Consider the following 18,607-nt stretch of genomic DNA (forward strand, 5'->3'; position numbering starts at 1 on the left):
ACTTCTGTTTTCAGTCCAGTTTCCTAATGAAATGAGTCTTATGTGTTCCTGCTGTCTATCTGTCTGCCTAATCATCTGCTCATCCATCTGCCAGTTCTCATCAGGAACTTTTGGGTCCACTGACCAGTCTCAACCAGATTTGAAAGAGAAACAAGAGCCTTGAAAATTAATGTAATTTTCCATGTTACATGAAAGTCAACACTGTCTACAGAGAGCCATTCAAGTGAACAGTAAAAAGGACTCCTTATTGGGGGATTAAATTAAATGAAGTTCTTTTCTATTTAAGAATGTAGCAGCACCAAGTTTTGGCATGATTAGTTTCCTTCCATAAACATGACTCCAGCTTAACAGGCAGAACACAGAGGGTGAGACCCCATTTAAGCACCTACAGGAGCTATCAGGCCCTTCTCACCAGGGCATCTTGAAAGCTCTGCAAAAAAAATGGGTCTCACTACCTCATAACAAGGTTAAGCCCTCAGCACAAGCTTTGGAGAGGGATGATTAAGAGGTGTTAACAATAATGTTTGGGATTTATTTTCCCTAATTACAGACTCTAGAAATCCAGCCTTCTTTAAGCTATTCTAAGTTTGCTTATTGGTTGATGGGAAGGAAATTCCCACACCATACTCCAGGATTCGCCACACAGTGTGGAGGCTGAATAGATCTTGCAAGAAGGCATGTCAGAACAGGACGGGACAGAAGAGCTCCAGCTGGAAGAGACACACAGCTATCATCTCGACCAGCTGCCTGTCAGTGTCCTTCTGCAGCACCTGTGGAGACAGCTGAGATCACACAGACTCCTTCCAGCAGTCAAACATCTCATCAGGATGATTATTAGCCTCCCACCTACATGGTCCTTGACGTTAGCAATAAACTGTTAATGAACTTCACAGTGTAAATCTGTGCTGAGCAACATTCAGTGTATGGCTTCAGTGCAGGTCTTTTCATGCTTAGCTCTGTTAATCTGTTCAATATGCTATTTTCCAAATAATTCCAGACAGTTGTCCAAAAATAATACACAAATGATCTTATTTCCTTTTTCCCCCAACAATTATTGCACAGTTTGTCTAGAATAGCTCAGATGAATGATAGATGGTAAAGAAGTTCTGCTAAAATTCCTCAACTCTGTTCAGACAGCTTGAACTGATAACGTAAATGCTTTTCAGATAATAATGTGGCCTTTGTCTTTAGAGCAAATATGCAGAAGAAATCTCCATATTCATTGAAGAAACCTTGGGCAATAAGAAATATTGTTGCCCTGAGCTACTATTTGCTTTGCAAGTTTCTAATGTGTTTCAATATGTTTTATTTTCTTTGTTTAATATGCTCAATATTCAAAGCATTTGGAAGATTGTTTCCACTACAGATATCTCCATTAATAATATTAATCTCATCTGTGCTCCAGGAAAGATCTCTGTGTGCCTGAAGAACATATGCTAAACAACCTGACATTTCCACTTGCAATGCATACTAGACAGCCTTAGGCAAGCACTGGTGTATGAGCTGGATGGAGCTGAATACAATTCATATCAAATAAGCCAGGGGACAGAGAACCCCCATTTCCAAAAATGATCACCTGTTGGACTGCTTTGCTACAAAATATTGACAGTGGGAATGAGCATAAATGAAGAAACCTGCCCATGTTGGCAAAATTATACTTTTCTAAGGATAGGAGCCTGGTACTACATTCTTTGAACTCTTTAAAGTATTATCAGGCTTTCACCAGTTTCCAGGTGGTTTCTAGGTGCCATTATGTGTAGTTTGATCATATCACCTCTAGTTTAAGCACAAGGTCAAGCTTTTTCATCTCAATGAGAAATAGGCATTTACCAGCCTCAATACAATAATGGCCGTGTTTCTATCTCAGCATGTCTGTGTTTATTAAAATCAGTTTTCTGCCAGCAACAGAGTCAGTGGAGCCCTCTTGCTTTTGGATCTATGCCCCCTAAATCCCACCCCCAGCATACAGAGGCTCCCTCCCTCAGCAGCTCCCCATGGGTTACTGCACTACTGACTGCTGCTAAACAGAGCTTAAAAATGCTGAGTCCTCACTGCCTTCCCTTTATTACTGGGCCACTCTGGTCTCCCTTTTCTCTCCAGTCTGCAGTTTTCATGAAAATTGAAGCAGTCCTTATCTTTGCCTGCTTTTCCTTTAAAAACAGTTGGAGTTGAATAATGGAGTCAAAATTTGTGAAGGATAAAAGGACAGTCAGGCAGATAGCAGGAACAGAGAAAATCAGTGCAAAAATGCTGTTGAATGTATTTGATGAAAATGTTTCCAATTCTAGCAAGTAGTTCTGACTGTCTTAGTTAGGGGGACTAATTTTAACTAATGTTTGTGTTCATGCCAAATCCATAAGTGCTTAGTGCCATGTCCATAAAAGAGGGTATGTTTCAAATGTAAACCAAAACCTAATCTTTAGAAGTTATTTTGATCATAAAATCAAGCACAACAACATTAAGAAACAGAGATCACCTTATCCTCTTAAGAAACAATCAAAAGGCTTGAGAGTCTGGTCTGAGGCTGCTAGACCTGTTAGGTACAAATTAAAAGCTTGTCTTGGTAAATAATTACAAGCAGTTTAGCAGTTAAGTTGTCTTACTGCTTCATGTAACCACTTACACCAGGGACTGGGAAGAATAATCACCTACTCCAAGATCTCTTGGCCTTTGACTGTTCATTAAAAGATTCTGACTCAAATCTTTATGCTTATGTTTTTAACTTGGAAAGTTTAGATCAGTGGGGTATGCTGTTTTCATGAACTGTTTATTGAGAATTATAAGATAATTATCAGCTGCTGGTCATGAGATGGGCTTTCACTATGTCTGTGGTCAGCTGCTTGGATTACCTGTGGTCATCTGCAAATTTGCAATGATTAATCAGTTAAGCCAGCGACTCCTGTCTTTTCCGCTTTGACCTCAGTGAAGGAGCAAATGGCTGGTTTGTTCCCATTTTGGTTCAACAAAAATGAATAGAACTTAAAATTGTTGACTTCGGGGGAAAGTCAGGCAGAAATTAGCAAGAATCATCCAATTCACTGGATATTTAGTGTTTCTTTCAAAACCCTCTCAATTATAAAGCCTCAAAAGGAGTACTCTGCCCTAATGAAGAGGGAAAGGTGGGAGGAGGAGAGGCAAAGGCAGGAAAATGTCCTGATCATGGACTGTATGAGACAGATTGATTCATACTCCATTTGTCACTCCTTTCTCAATGAAACAATTCCAGGTCAATTTATCTTCCCCGGGAAGATGTTGTATGTGAGCTGGCTGTGACAGCTATAGAGGAAAAACGTAAATGATGGCCTGGTTACATCAACTTATGTTCATGGAAGAGTAAGGAAATTCTGCAGTGATGTAACTATACATATGAAACAGACAAAACAGGACACAACTTCCAGATAGCCACATGTAGCGTTTTTTCAATAGATTGGATCTTCCTCTAGATTCTCACACTTCATGCACTTTTTTATGATAAAAAGGCAACATTTGGTCTTCAGACACTGAGCAGCTTTGCCATAGGAGCACAGCAAACACGTGTCACTGCAACATTTATATTACTTCTAAGGAGGCATTGACCATTTAAATACACTTGCCAGATGGATTTAATTGCCATCAGAATTGGTGGCAATTCTCAGGGTTCCGTGACCCTGAGCAATGAAGTTAAAGTCTCCAGTAACTTCAAAAGAAGAAACCAGTACATGGTTCAAACTGTGAAACTGTGAAAGGGGAACTTGAGGGCACTGTCAGTTCTTTTTCAGTTCTTTTATAGAATATATTTTCCCTTTAAAATATCCTTATTATTTTTAACCTAAAATAGTTTCCCAAATTTCATTAATATTTTCTCCTTTTCCCTCTTATCATTAAGGGATATCATATTATAATTTTTTTGACAAGATGACTTTTAGTGTCTCTCCATCTCTGCTTTTCCCAAGACCCGACGGCAATTCATCTTCACCAAAGAAGGAGAAACTGTGTGAATGAAACATTATTTCCACAAACATTGTAAAACAGATTTTCTGTTATTTACTTCATAACATTTTAGAATGGTGAAAAACTATTTTGCTAACACTGTATACTAGAATCAAATGAGATTAAAATTACGTGACAATCTAATTAAACTAATTTGATAATTGCTTTTTATCCTTTCTGTGTTATAAAGTGTCAAAAATCTTGAACAGACCTTTATTTGAATGAAACTGTACTTAGTCTGTTTAGAATTAATGACAAAGTACTTGTTAGCTGGGATAACAAAGAATTGGACCCACTACAAAAATAACCCTTAATTTCATAGGTATTTTTAATCTGCATGATGTAACTTTCATTTTCAACACAATCCATTTACTTGTCCAAAAGATCATGTGATTGTTGTTGTTATATGACACCATTATTTTCCTTATAATAATTTCGTATACAAGTGGCAGCCAAATTATTCTGTCTCTTTTCCAGATTGACAGATGAGAAACTGTTCCTTAATTTTGAAAGAGCAGCCTTAATGTGTTTCATGGTCTAATGGGAGATGGTGATGACTTTTTCAGCCGAATATGTCAAATTGATGGGTTCAGGCTGATGACCCTTAGGGACAAGAGATGCCAGCTCTGGCAGGGCACTGCACACTTACTGGCAAATATTAAAATAGGTAATGACTTTTTTTTCACTCAGAATGGCCTCAGTGTGATGCATCTGATATTGTAACGGGCCAGAGAGCAGCTTGAGCAATTAGCATATTTCTAACATGAAGTTTTCAGAAGTTGGTTTGACTCATTTTTACAGACGCAGCTGCAGTGAACCAGTTCTAACTATAGCTTGTAAATTAAATTGGTGTGCTGAGGTTAATAGATTAATGATTTTCTCATGAATGCAGTGTGTTGGCAAGGCACAAATATAAACCAAAGGGCAAGGAGGACATACCATAGTTGCATAAACAATGGAGGTGTTAAGACTTCATTAGTTTTTCTATACTAAGTGTGTGATAAGAAAAGTCCTGTGTCAGTGGAGGAAACAGGGACACATTAGGACCTGCTTTTCCAGTCAGGAGGAACCATAGCTGCAGAAGAGCTTACAAAGAACAAAAAGAGCCCCTTGGAAAGGAACAGTTATGATAAATACATTTCTATATAAAGAATATTTTAAAAAATTAAATTACAGTAGTTACAGAAAAGGTTTTTAACAACTACAAAAGCTGCCTGGTGGACTCCATATACTCCTCACTGCTTTCAGAAGTTCATAATGTTTACTGAACCAAATCAAATACCTGAGTACCATCTTGAGTGCAGGCAATTAGAACCTCACCTAAATTCTTTACATAAAAAGGCAGTTCTCTTTTTAAATTACAACTTTTTAAAAATGAGGCAAGGTTATTATGGTATGTTGTGCTAGGTCAATTGATACAAGCCAAGAAAATAGACAAAAATTTATTAGACTCTGTATTACTGAGTAAACTGTATTTCATTTGTTTTGTTGTAACCAAAGTTATTTTTCAAATGTATGGAAGAAGCAAAGAACAATCAATACTGAGGTAAAACCCTCCTCTGAATTCCATCTCTATCTGGCCTGAACCATGAACTGGATTCATGAACTATCATTCAATTTGAACATCTCCCTTGTTTACTGGACATGCATGGATAGATAGTAGGAATGTTTAAGACAAAACCATTAAACATTTAATAGCCAAATTCTAAAGACACATTTCAGCCTACAGACAGAGACTGCTTACACACCACTGCCTGCAACAACTCAGTCAGTATTTGGGGTGGTTCTGCAAAGCAGATCCCTGGGTACACTGAGGTAAGGGTGGCTTGTTCCTCACCTGGAAAGTCCCATTAGCAGCAGATTTTCATAAAGTGATTAGGTGAGTTGATTCAAGATGAAATCTTCCTGTGTGTTTCCTAGCCTGCATGCCTAGGAAAGCCCTGAGAAGGAAATGACTGCCTTAAGGATTTCAACCCGTCATTCACATGGATTGAATAAATTTCAACCACTTCTCATGCAGTGAACGGGAACATCAAGAGAGAGAATGGGCTGCGAAAGAAAGCACTTAAAGACCTACTTGAGTGTAATTTAGCAGCCAAGGCTTTGTCTGAGATTGTAACCGAATGGAGCATCGTGATAAGAGATGCTGGGGTTGTTAAGAATCAAAAGCACAAGCTTGTGGGTAGGAAGATCCTGAAAGACGGGAGCAGGAGCAGTGCTGCCTGACTGCTGTCGAGTGGCTTTGAAACCTGTGTTGTCAGAGCTGCTTATCACAGACAGATATCTGTATATTCACTCAGCCTGACAAACTCCCAGATGCAGGATCACCCACAGCTGCATGGGAACCATGACAATGTGGGTTGTAATCTCGGGCTTTTCATTCTCTACTCAACACTGCCAGCTTCAGCCTGGAGCTTTATTTTAGGAAATTGGACAGGCCTTGAGAAGACAGGGATAAGGTCTTCAGTTACACCATCAAATTGCCCTTGTGGATTGCACAGTAGAGATTTGGCAGTTCACACCAGTAGATTAGATGTATCCTGTAGGGTCATTCCCATGCACTCCTGTCAAATGGGGCTCCCCTTGCAGATATGGTTTTCCTTCCATGCTTTTCCCACGTGTAAATCCATAGCAATCAAACATGTAGGTGCTTAAATTGTTGATTAATGTCCTGAATGCAGAACCATCAAGAGTAAAAATACTGGATTTTATTTTCTGGAAACTAATTTAGCAGGCAAAAATGATGTCTGAATATTAGAAAGCTTGAAGCTTTCTGCAAGTTTATTCTATGTGTCACAAATAATAACGACAGAATCACTTAAAAGTATTGTTTCCTGCAAGGAGCAAGATCTAAACTCTGAGCTTTCTATGCTGAATGGGAGAAAGTATTTGGGGGATGAATATGCCCTTTCCCACCACCATGTAAGTTGAACAGCTTGTCAGTTGGAATGTCTTAACATGGTCAGGCTTCTAAAGTAGAAGTCTTGCTCACTGATAAGTCTTGCATCTTTATCAGGACTGCCTTTATACTTTGTATTTTCCTTAAAGACCTGTTCTCTGGTGTCACAAAATCATGCCAAAACCTCACTTTCCATCTACAAAGCACATTTAGTCCTTGGCATTGTAAAGAGCTGGAAAGATTTACTTGAATGAAGCTCAGATATAAAGAAAGTGAAAATTTTAACAAAAATTTTGTTTTAAAGTCAGTGTCATAATTTTGGGGCAGGAAGTGATTTATGGCTTTTAGTGGTTCAGATTTGCAATTTATAGAACAAAAGAAATCATTACAACTATCAGAAAAGTGCATAATGAGAATAGGAGAGTGCTGAACCTCAAGCAAAGATTTTCACTGCTGGACCTGCCCACTTCAAACAAGTGTTCCTTAGCCAAAATGGAAGGGTATAGATTAAAACTAGGGGGAGGTGGAGAACTACTAAAATTCATAAAAATCAATTTTTATTGGAAAATTGCACCTGAAGGAGGTAGTTTAACAAATTTACCAACAAATTTAGCAGGAATGAGTCACCACTGGCTTTGTGAACATACAAGTCAGTTGAACTGCTGTGCCACCTTGAAGCACAAAGCCAGAGATCTGCCTTCAGTATTTAAGTCAGGAATATTTCTGGGACTTTCACAAGCTGCTGCCTTCTCAGCAGGATGTGATTGATGAGAATGAGACAGGTAGCAATTGTCATTGTATTGCAAAAATTCCTTATCTGTAAGTTTATGAGCAAAACTGGAATTTGATGAATGTCAGGTCATGACAAAAAAGCATTTCTTTCTTATCGTTCTGGCTTTTAGAAACATACTCTCCAGCAACAGACAATTTGATTTGTGTGTTCTGTTCTTGATTTGGTCAACTCATTCTGATGGCCAGAAATTTTATGAAAAACATGTTTCCCCACACTCTTTTGATTTCTGTGTGTCATGGTAACCAGTGGCAGTAAATAACAACAATGTTCAAGCACTTTCTGAACCAGATTGTAGGTGGACAAGGGCCAATATAACAGGGAGAGGAAGTTTTGCCATGACAATATAGCAACAGATAACACAAAAGGTGTCCTTGAAACAAAACAGGTTCAACAGCAGCTATTGAACCACAGACCTCTGAGCACTCTGCATGTGAAGAAGAGCAGAATAAAGAAGGTACAAGAAGGCCAAAGCCATTGCTGGGCTAAATGTTCCTTCAAGAAGCTGGATGGTTTTTTTGCCTCAGAAAGTGAAGGTTCAGTCCTCAGTAGTGCAGGAATGCACTGTATTTCTCACACAGACTGAGTTTAGAGAGGCCATGCTGAGGTTCCTGGCCAAGCACGGATTCCCTTCTGGACAGCAGCCACTGTTTCACTCCTGCTCAGGGAAGATGGTCCCATTCCATCCCACATGCCTTGCATGCTCCTCAGCCATATTTCAGGAAGGATGACACTGCTTGAACCTCGAACAACACTGATACTTTCACACCTGCCTAGCAGTACTGTAACATTGCCATGAATCACATAGCTATTTTTGGACAAAGTGATATTTCAGAGACAGTGAAACAGGATTTAAGAGGTGTCTCTGTGCTCTACATCAACATTGCTCCAAAACTGATCTGGGGAGCAGACCTTGACTGTCTGTCTGGTCATTGGTGGTATCTGCAATGTTCTGGCACTCCAACTGATGCAGCCAAAGGAGGTCTGGAAGCACAGCAAGCCTGTTCTGTGGCCAAAAGGAGACACGCAAAGAAGTAGCCAGGCCCTGGTCCTTGTAGTAAAATGGGAGCTGTGGTGGGAGAAGCCTGCATTCTGCTGCAAACTTAGAAAGATGGAAACGAAGACTTTTCTGCAAAGTGATGATACTGTAATCCATTATCAAAAAGCACTGTGATGGCAAGTCCTAGAGATAAGGCTTGTTATCTGAATCTGAGAGGCACCTAAGAATGCCAGGTATGAGCAGAGAGTTACTCATGAACCTTTTTTTAATTAAGGGGATAATAATTTGATCTGGAATTAATGTTTGGCAGCAAGCTGTGTGGCTTGGGAAGCACTTTGGAATTCACACCTTCAAGTGTTTGCTGCTTTTTTGGCATGCAGCATGTATTTGGTGAGTGAAGAAATATAGAGCATTTTGACCTTGAGGCAATTAATCTCTTCTGAGCACGTGGGTTTTGAACAGACATAGACATAATAAGAGTTTTTAAATTACAGAAGATGTGCTCAATCTTTCCATCGGTATAAAGATGGAAGAAAATGTGGGAAGGATCTCTGGGGGAGAGAAAAGCACTCTTACTTTCTAAAAAAAAAACACCTTCCATGTTTGAGAAGAGGTGGATGCTTTGAATCTCAGCTCTTCTTAGTTTGTTGCAAACTAATGTTAGAGATTGAACATGAGCAAGGAAAGAACTGCTGATAGTGTTTTGTCCTTGAATCATATATACTGATATAGCAAAAGGCAACTCAGGTATCAACTATAGTGTCATTTTAGGGAAGGATTTGGAGTTACATTTTCACCTTTTCCAGAGAACTTTTCTATGTTCTGCATTTACCAAAGGGAAATTTTAAATAAAATTTTAAATAAATTATAATGCAATTGTGTTATTTGATTTATCAGCACTGAATTCAGACTTACTCTATGTGAGGACTGTGTTTCATACCACACACATGAGAGGCTTGCCGTGATTTCAAATGTAAGCTGAAAAGAAAACAAATGCAAAGATTAAAAAGAGGACATTGCAGATAAATAAATACTAATTGAAATCAATACATATAGATTAATTTGCACCAAATCAAGATCCAGACAATGCTCTGAAGAGCCATAAATGGGAAAATAAATAGACATCAACCTTTTTTTCCCCAAAACTACCTTTCTGAGAGTAATCACAGTACCTAAATGCTCTTAATTTAAGCATTCACTGGAGGATGTTACAGGTAAGTGCTCATAATACACAGTAGGTGTTTCCCTGGGGGCCATGATAGTTTGCATAATGTGCTAGCTATTTCTTTTCCAGTGCTGTGATGGCAGATAACTGTTACAGTAAGGCTAACTTTAATGTGAATTTTCATAAATGTCTTTTGCTAACAAGATCTATTGATTAAGTTCCAAGTTTCAAAGGTTAAAATAATACAAAACTGCCAGTACAGTCGCTGTTCCTCCAATTTCGTTTTTATAATTAACTTTTTTATGTTCTAATCTATTTATAGATGGAGAAGTGGAGAGCCCCACAGCTGGAGCAGATGTGGCTGTTATTGGAGGTGAGTAGCAGACCATACTAAGCAGCACCATAAGAATTAAACCAGCAGGTTTGTTGATTTCTTGCATTTTGCAAAACCCCTGCTTTGCTGACAAGACAACAGGAGCGGCACAATTAGAGTTAATTAGGCCAGTGGGAAATCTGCTCCCAGAGGGGCTATTGGCAAGATAACAAGATGAGATAATGAGCACAAACCATACAGTGAGCAGTGCCACCCTCATCCATTCCCCATTTTAGGACAAAATACCAAGCAGTCCAGCAGAAAAGTCAGTCTCTGATTTCCCTCAGTATTCACTGGATCAGGCTTGTCCTTCCGCACAGAGCTGGTGCAGCACCTTTGATTTGAGCGATGTTAGCTCATACCAGCTGACCCTTTATTGTTGCAGAATTCACCACACTCTATTTCCTGGTGTTCCATTAAAGCTCTCTCATGCATTTAAACTAAATACAGTTGTCAGAATAAATGAGCAGAGCTACGTTCACGGAGTGAACCTGTCTTTTTATTTTTATTGTGTTTGTTCATTTCCATGCTAACGCACTAATTTCAGTCATTCACAAGGGGCTATACCAATCATTAGTGCAAATTGGTGAGGTTCTGCTATATTTCCCTCAGGTCCCATCTCCTGTAACTTTAATTTCAGCTTTCTATGAACAAGAAGCAGGTAAATTGATTTGTACTTAGTCCCCTAGGCTTATTAATATTGTGCTACATCTAAAGCCTATTAGAGCCTCTTGTGTCAAGGGATACCACTGAGGTCCTAAAAATTGATGAAGCCCACGCTGCAACCATGATATTATTTTCAACTTGAAGTTCTTTGTATAAGTGATTTCATTTCTGCTAGCAGTAACTTTACCTTCCAGAACCAAGCACCATGAAATCTGGGGGATAATGTTAAGGCATTAAATATACTATATCTTTAAAGACAGAGTTATAATCTTTATTTGCCCTGCTAATATTCTGTCTATTCCTATGGTTTTATGCCAGTAGGGTATCAACACTGAGTTTACTGATGCTGATAAACGTAAAGCTTTGGAGATACCCACTCTTGCCACTTATCTTGAATATAAGATGGAGAAAAAGGGTACTCCACCTTCCTGTCGTTGTCTCTGCAGAAAAGTAGGCATTTCCAGGGAGCAATTCTTCTTACAAAACATAAAATTCACTTCTAGAAGAAATGACCCCACGCACACACTGACAGCAGGGGAAGCACTAAGAATGTTCTGTTCAAGTTCTTTTTATTGTGTATTTTTTTAATATTTGGCTTATTCCTGGATTCATATGAATATAGAATCAGCTCAGTATCATGTACTCATACAGAATCACAGCAAAAACATTTATAAGCACATTCTGGATCCATGAAAAAAATAATGTTTAAAAAATTAGAAAAGACACACAAGTTTAATAAACTTCAAAATACTTAATTTTTTTTCAGAATTTTTAAGTCCATAATTTGATCTGGGAGGAATTGGATAGAGTTTGTAGGTCTTTTAAGAATGGACTTGTCATGAACTTTTAATGGACTTCTACCTTTCACAGTGGAAAAGGATCATTAATTTACTTTTTTTCACTAGGATTGTTTCCATTCACCATTTAGTCCTACACACATTTAGGTCCTCTATAGAAATTTTTGTCCAGTCAACACATAGCTGGAAATTAATCGAGAGGACAAGAAAGATCTACCTGGAACTCTTTCTTCTGCCAGGTGCCACTTTCACATTCATTACAATCAAACTTTCTTAATTAGAGCACAGAATGAAATGGCAGCTTGCAAATACAGAGCAGTTCCACAGCTCTTGCTATTTGTTTAATGTTCCCTATGAAATGCTCAGTGTCCTGAACATTTCCTGAAATTGAGAACACTCGAGAAGGCAGTGTTGGGTTGTCTGCAGCACCCCCCACCCCGGGTGTATGTTACCAGACGGATGAAAGAAACCCATTGTTTTCCCTTTATGTTCTTTGATTTCTCCTCATTTTGAAATGAACTTTTAGCTCCAATATGTTCAATCAAATCAAGCCATTGGTTTAAAAGAAAGCTAGTGAGAATTTTTGTGGTATTCCTGTAGTATCTATATCCCACCTTGGTTTTTGTAGCATGTTCTGACTCTGCAACAAACAAACCCCTTATGACACATGGGCTTTTCCCTGCCCAGCAACTCAGGTCATGATGTCTGGCTGTGGGACACTCCTCATGTTTTACCACTGGTGATAGATTTAAGTGGTTTCTTTGCCCTAGGTGTGATTGCTGCCGTGGTGTTCGTCCTCATCTGCCTGCTGGTGGTGATGGTGCGCTACATGTACAGGCACAAGGGCACCTACCACACCAACGAGGCCAAGGGAACCGAGTTCGCCGAGAGCGCCGACGCCGCTCTGAAGAACGACCCCGCTCTCCAGGAGGCAGTGGATGAGAGCAAGAAGGAATACTTCATCTGAGAGGCAAGGATTTCCATGGAGACTTCCCCGAGGGAATCAATCAGAAATGTAACGTCAACAGAAGTACTAAGAGGTGGATAATGCGAGGATACAGGCGAGCATCCTAATTGAAACGTATCTCTCTACTTTTTTTTTTGTCACTGGGTTGTTTCTTTTCCTCTAGCAGTGAAGAACTAAATGCCAGATACTTGCCTGTTGATTTTATTAGCAACACAGCTGGTCACAGTTGAAATCAATATCAGATAAGAAGAAACAAAATCTCAGTATGAGTGATACACCAAAACCAGATAAAGATAGCAAATGTCAAGCCTTGACATTTGGTGAAAATAGCAGATGCCAAATGAAAACATCCTCTTAGAGTTAATGATGCATCCTATTCTGATATGATGAAGAACTACCTGAAATTGAATTTCAAATGGTAACAGAACAAACATTAAACTAGATAATGGTGATCTAGCTTGAAAAAAATAAATCTATAGCCCAGATATCCCCTCCCATCCCCTTAAATGTGCATTTTTATTGGCACAGGAAAGTTTATGTTGGTTTTGGGGGGGATTTACACTGGGATTTCTTTTTTTAATATTAGAATTTTATACATATATAAAAATCAAAGACACTTCAAAGAAATAAAACCTTGGAAAACGTGGTAAAGGTAAGAGTGAAAGATTTGTTACTGACTTTCTCTGCATGGCAGCTTGAGAACTGCGAGATGTTGGAATTTACACTATAGCATACAATACTCAGTAGATGTACAAATATGATTCCAGTTAGTCTGTAGGCTTTCTGCACACATGCATAACTAGATACATACTAAAAGGTAAAGCATCCTGGTTTGAGCAGGCCCTTTGAAACAATGGAGCTCAGCTACATTTTTTCCATGTAAGATATTTTTGCCTGAATATTTATTTATTTATTTTGCATTAGAAAATTCTCTGAGTGCCTGCCAGCAGGATTGTAGATTTTTGCAGGGAGAGGAAATGCAGTTCTGGTGCAGATATGAGTACATCTTTCACAAATGCAACCTTATGACTGTCACTATAAAGAAGCTTGTTCATCTGCCTCCCACTGGCTTTATTTCTCACTCTGTATGGCTTCTGTGTATCCTTTGCAGTATGCTAGACCAGAGAATTACACTGACACCAGTGCTTTATTATAAATAAATAAATAAATAGATTATTCATGGTGGGTCACATGAAAAGATCTTATTCCTCACCTAAGAATCAACGGTGATGAGTTTATTTACCCCAGTAAGTTGGCTTCCTAATTGAAGCCCACAATTACCTCCAGAAATAGGATAATTGTTCTCTGCACCTGCTCATCCACAGCTGTCATGGTGCCCTGGACTACTGAAAATAGAGGTGGAGAAATGCAAGATAACAAACAAGATACTGATGAGCTCTGCTCAAGCTGATATATTTTTTCCTATGCTTTGATCTATATGTGTGTGTACATTATATATAAAGTCATCTACAGCTGTGCTTTCAAGACACTGTTGCTGATCACTTGTGCTCATTCTTGGCACCAAAGCTCTGGAAAGATTCTGGACTCTGGTGTTCATTGCTGACATTGGCCTCAAAAATGCTGTAAGAGATCTGAGCAAGGTAAGACTCTGAGGTCCCAACTGAAGAAACAAGATATTTTTGTCTTTCAATCACAGTCTGGTTTTGGTCAGTACTTGAAGAAGATGGACTCTGAATTATTTTTAGAATCCCAATACCTTTAATTTTGAATGTTAATCCACATGCGTTAGCATTTTAACCAAAGAATGTGAAACTTGTGCCAAATTTATTAAATGCTTAAGATACTTTCTGTAACTTACCATTGCAGAACCACATTGTATTCCGTGGCTAGTGCAGTATAAAATGCACAAAACACAGAGCTGAAATATTTGATATTATGCATCTATCTCCTTCTTAGACCCATTAATATTTTAATCAGTTTAAAATATTAATAATTTTTAAATCATTTTGCTTCTGAAATAGGAACTATTTTATTTCTCTAGGACAAGTATTAGAAAAAAAATCACCGATCTTAACTGTAAGACTGAGTTTATAAAACTGAAGACCCTTGATCCTCCAGTTCAATAAAAATATAAATATTTCCTTTGGGAAAAAGATAACTGGGGTGACTTGAGCTCTGCTGCATCTCCCACAAAAAGTGTGGGAACACCAAAGAATTTTCCTCCAGCCCTAGCAGGACCTATAGATGACAACCAGCCTTTTGTCCCCTTTCATACATTCAGAACGTGTAACATTATCGTAACTGTTAAAGAAAATAGACTTAACAGAAAAGTGTGATGGACATAGAGAATAAATTCCTGCCTCTCTTCTCAGTCATGAAATTCTGGCTTTTGCAAGTTGAGCTTGCAGATTTTCATTAGACACCTCTGTCGTACCTGTTACACATGGGAACCTGACTTGGTGTTTCTTTTGGTGTGGGTGTGAACTTTTAAATTATGATTTAGACAAAATGCCACACTGGAATTGTAGAGGCCAGATTTTCTGTTGGTATAGCATGAGCTCAGCGGAGCTCAGGCAATTCTTACCAGTTCAGTCAACTTCAGACTTGGTGTCATTGCTTCCCTTAAATCTCAACTGAAAGCAGCTTCTGGTCTCTGACTATATGCCTTCTTTGTAGCTTAGTTAACAATCTTTATCCCATTTTCCCTATTTATCTAGGCTGACAAACAGTCCAAGCATTCAGGAACAGCTTCCCTGTTGGTAACAAGCCACTTTGAATAGTTGGGCAGCAGCACTTCTGTCATGAGCTGTGGTTTTAGTGAATTTATTTCTTTACTGTGTCCTTCTGGGTTTCAGGGCCTTGTGTATTTAGAAATTACTCAAGCACACTCAACAGAGAGAAGAAATGGTTTGTGGAGATTTTCTGTTTCTTTGTTTTCTTCAGGAAAACCTTAGCTTTGTAATGAAGAAACCTCATGATATCAGGCGACTGGCACGTTCTAATGGCCTCATCCTGCTTGTTTTTTACTCATACAATAACTCTACTGTCTTGAGTCATTCAATTTAGTTGTAAAAAGAGTGCATTACAAACTTCCTATAACTTTAACAACTAATTAGCAAAACATCCCTCTGCAAGCAGCACGCTGTGCTAAAACAAACGTTATGTACAGCGCTGACACATCTCAGTTGGCAGCCGTAGCTTTTCATCACTGATGGTTAAATGATTTTTACAGTTTGCTGCCTGAATAGAATAATTAATGAAACAGATTCTCCTTCCCCCACATGTGGGATCCCTCTAATGCTGTGGCCTGTTGTCCTGCAGCTCTTTGGTGCCTCATTTTCTCAGCTGTGGCTGCTGTTCTTGCTTGCACTCCCTCAGCTCCCATCTGGATCTCTACTGCCTTCTCTATGGCAAAGGATTGGCTATTAACTTATGTAGTTATTTACCTATTTTTATCTATGAAGTTGCTCTGCCCCTCTGTGCTACCCAATAAAAATTTTCAGAAGGGTTTTAGGTCTGGATTGCTAATGCTACATCAAATTTGAGGAAACATGACTAATATGACCTGAGACAGATTTACAGAGTGATCACATATGCCACATTTTTACAGAAAACAGGTCTAAAAATAGCATTGTAAGTTCTGTAGTTGTTAAATATAGTGCTATTAATCTGCAGTGATCATCTCCAATGTTTCTCCCCAAACAAGGCATCATTATGATGATCCCTCAAGCTGGTTGATTTTGTCCTCATGCCTTAATGCCCTGTGAAAACTTGTTGAATCCCACTTTGCATAGGAAGTCACAGGTCCACATTTACAAGTATAAGTAAGTAATTTTTCAATGATGTATGGGAAAGCAGTGCACCAAAATGACCAATATTTGCTGAAGTTGGCAGGCAGAAAATAAATATGATCCTGTAGGAACACATTATATTTTTTTTAAGATACATGGAAATTACAAAAATTAAACATAGTATTTCTGGTGACATTAGTGAGTTTTAAGAGCGGGTTCATGAAGCTTTCAAATTCTTTCACTGATAAAAATAATCCCTTGCAAAGGGAAATTTATCTCCTTTAAACCATTACTTTTTGTCAGTGTTTGAAAAAAGTTTTCACAGATTCAATATTCTGACATTCCGTCTCAACGTCTTGAGCTCAATTTCTTCAATGACTTTATGAGCATAACTGACAGTCCCCCACTGCACAAACATGACTGCTTGCCCATCTCAGCCTCTGAAGCATCATTACAGCTCAGCAGAGTAATTCTGTCCAAAAGAATTCAGTCCCAATTGTGTGTCTGGCCAGCCAGACCATGGACCTGGGGTGCATTTTTCTGGGGCTTGGCCTCTGCTCTTCCAGGTTTTCCCCAGTTCCCATATGCCACTGCACATTAATACAGACCTGAGGAGAATTTAGTCAGGCACTTGTCAAGGAAACAAGACATACAGAGATATACAGATGTGTAATTTTTTTTCTTTTTAGAATACCATGACCAAATCACTTTGGGCTACTATTAAAAATAGGACTATGGTATTTCTCAGAACATCAAGTTTTCTCTTAAATCAAATCTAGGGATCACAGGGGTACACCAGTACATGGAAATAAAAATGACTATTTTCTTTCAACAAGGAATGCAGACAAAGTGCTGAAACATTTATAGTCCCAGGATAACCAGAAAAGGACTGCACTACTTAAAGCCTGCACAAATTCCTTACAGAACAGAGGAAACACTGAGACAAGATGCTGAGAAAATCAGTAAAGAGGTGCAGAGCAAGAGAAGGTAATCTGATGTCAATAGGGATGGAGAGAAGTTTTTCTTCAAATAAAATAGATATTGCTGTTTGGATAAATCAGTGTATTTGCTGACTGTAACTGCTGACAACAAATTTCTTTGAATTTTATGAGATGTTTTCTTAGAATTAAATGAGATGTTTGGATTCCTTGTGTGTGCAAATCCAATCAAAAAATGATGGTACATACACACCAACAGGACATCCCCGTTAAGTGTATTAAAAGCTGTTTATTGCATTTTCTAAAATCTCTCGTTCTTCTCATAAGAAATCTTTGTATGTTTAGAAAGTGCAGAAGCCTCACAGTAGCAGCTCATTCAGGAGTTCTAAATACTTGAACAAGCAATGGACTCACATCTGATGTCTGGAAATTTGGGTATATAAAGGAAGATAACAATATCAAAATAAAACATAGATGGTGAGAAAAAATTCCAACCATATTATAAAGAAGTTAGTTTTTTGTTGTAATAGAGATTCTTCTCTAATTAAGGACAGTAGTATTGTAAGCAACTTAAAATAAGGAATCTTTATGCTAAATGCCCATTCCCTTGGGACAGAATCCCACTGCATTCAGTGGGACAAGCATTTTATTCATGACATTTATCCTCCCTGCAAAAAAAATGTATTTCCACACAGGTCAGAAAGAAACACATTAAATTAAAATGCAATCTTTATAAGTGCTGATCTTTCAGCACAACTTCTTGCCTTTACACCCTTTCTATTGTTTCAAACTGTATGTGTAATGGAAAATAGCTGATATGTTATACTAAGTCTATTTGGATTGCAGCATTGCTATGAAAAGAATGGAAAAAAAGAGCATCCAAAGCTTACTGCTGATTTTATGTTAAAGCTGACTATGATGTTTGTATTTACCAAAGCTATTAATACACTGATGGTGTAAATCTACTATATTTTGAATGGAAAAAAAAAAAGAAATTAGTAAGTTTATAATTAAAGTTCTAATTTTCAGCATTTAAAAGGCTCTTCTCATATTTTTCTTCTTTTTCAAAACATCATAAACTTTTAGAATTGCCAATTATGTTACTTTCATGTGAATGGAGATCAAAAAGGAATAGTCAGCTAGAATTTTTCTTAATAGAGCATACAAACCCTAAAAGATATACTGCTGGTGTTTGCATTAAAAAGCCAGAGAAGCTTTTGATGGATCTAAGAAGGAGTCAACCTTCAAATGAGAAATCAAACAATTGTTCTCTTTGAAGAAACATTACCCT

General features: G+C 38.2%; 1 protein-coding gene across 1 annotated transcript in view; it reads left to right on the plus strand.

Moving 5' to 3' along the window:
* The window catches only part of GYPC (glycophorin C (Gerbich blood group)), a 32,992-nt gene extending 14,638 nt beyond the window's left edge, over nucleotides 1–18,354 (plus strand). Inside the window, exons 2-3 of the mRNA XM_063161823.1 lie at nucleotides 10,146–10,196; nucleotides 12,430–18,354. Coding sequence (XP_063017893.1) covers nucleotides 10,146–10,196; nucleotides 12,430–12,626 — 248 coding nt within the window. The 3' untranslated portion in view covers nucleotides 12,627–18,354. The remainder of the gene's footprint in view (nucleotides 1–10,145; nucleotides 10,197–12,429) is intronic.
* Nucleotides 18,355–18,607: the final 253 nt, after the last annotated feature.

This window comes from Melospiza melodia, chromosome 8 (genome assembly GCF_035770615.1).
Source record: "Melospiza melodia melodia isolate bMelMel2 chromosome 8, bMelMel2.pri, whole genome shotgun sequence".
Taxonomy (NCBI): Eukaryota; Metazoa; Chordata; class Aves; order Passeriformes; family Passerellidae; genus Melospiza; species Melospiza melodia.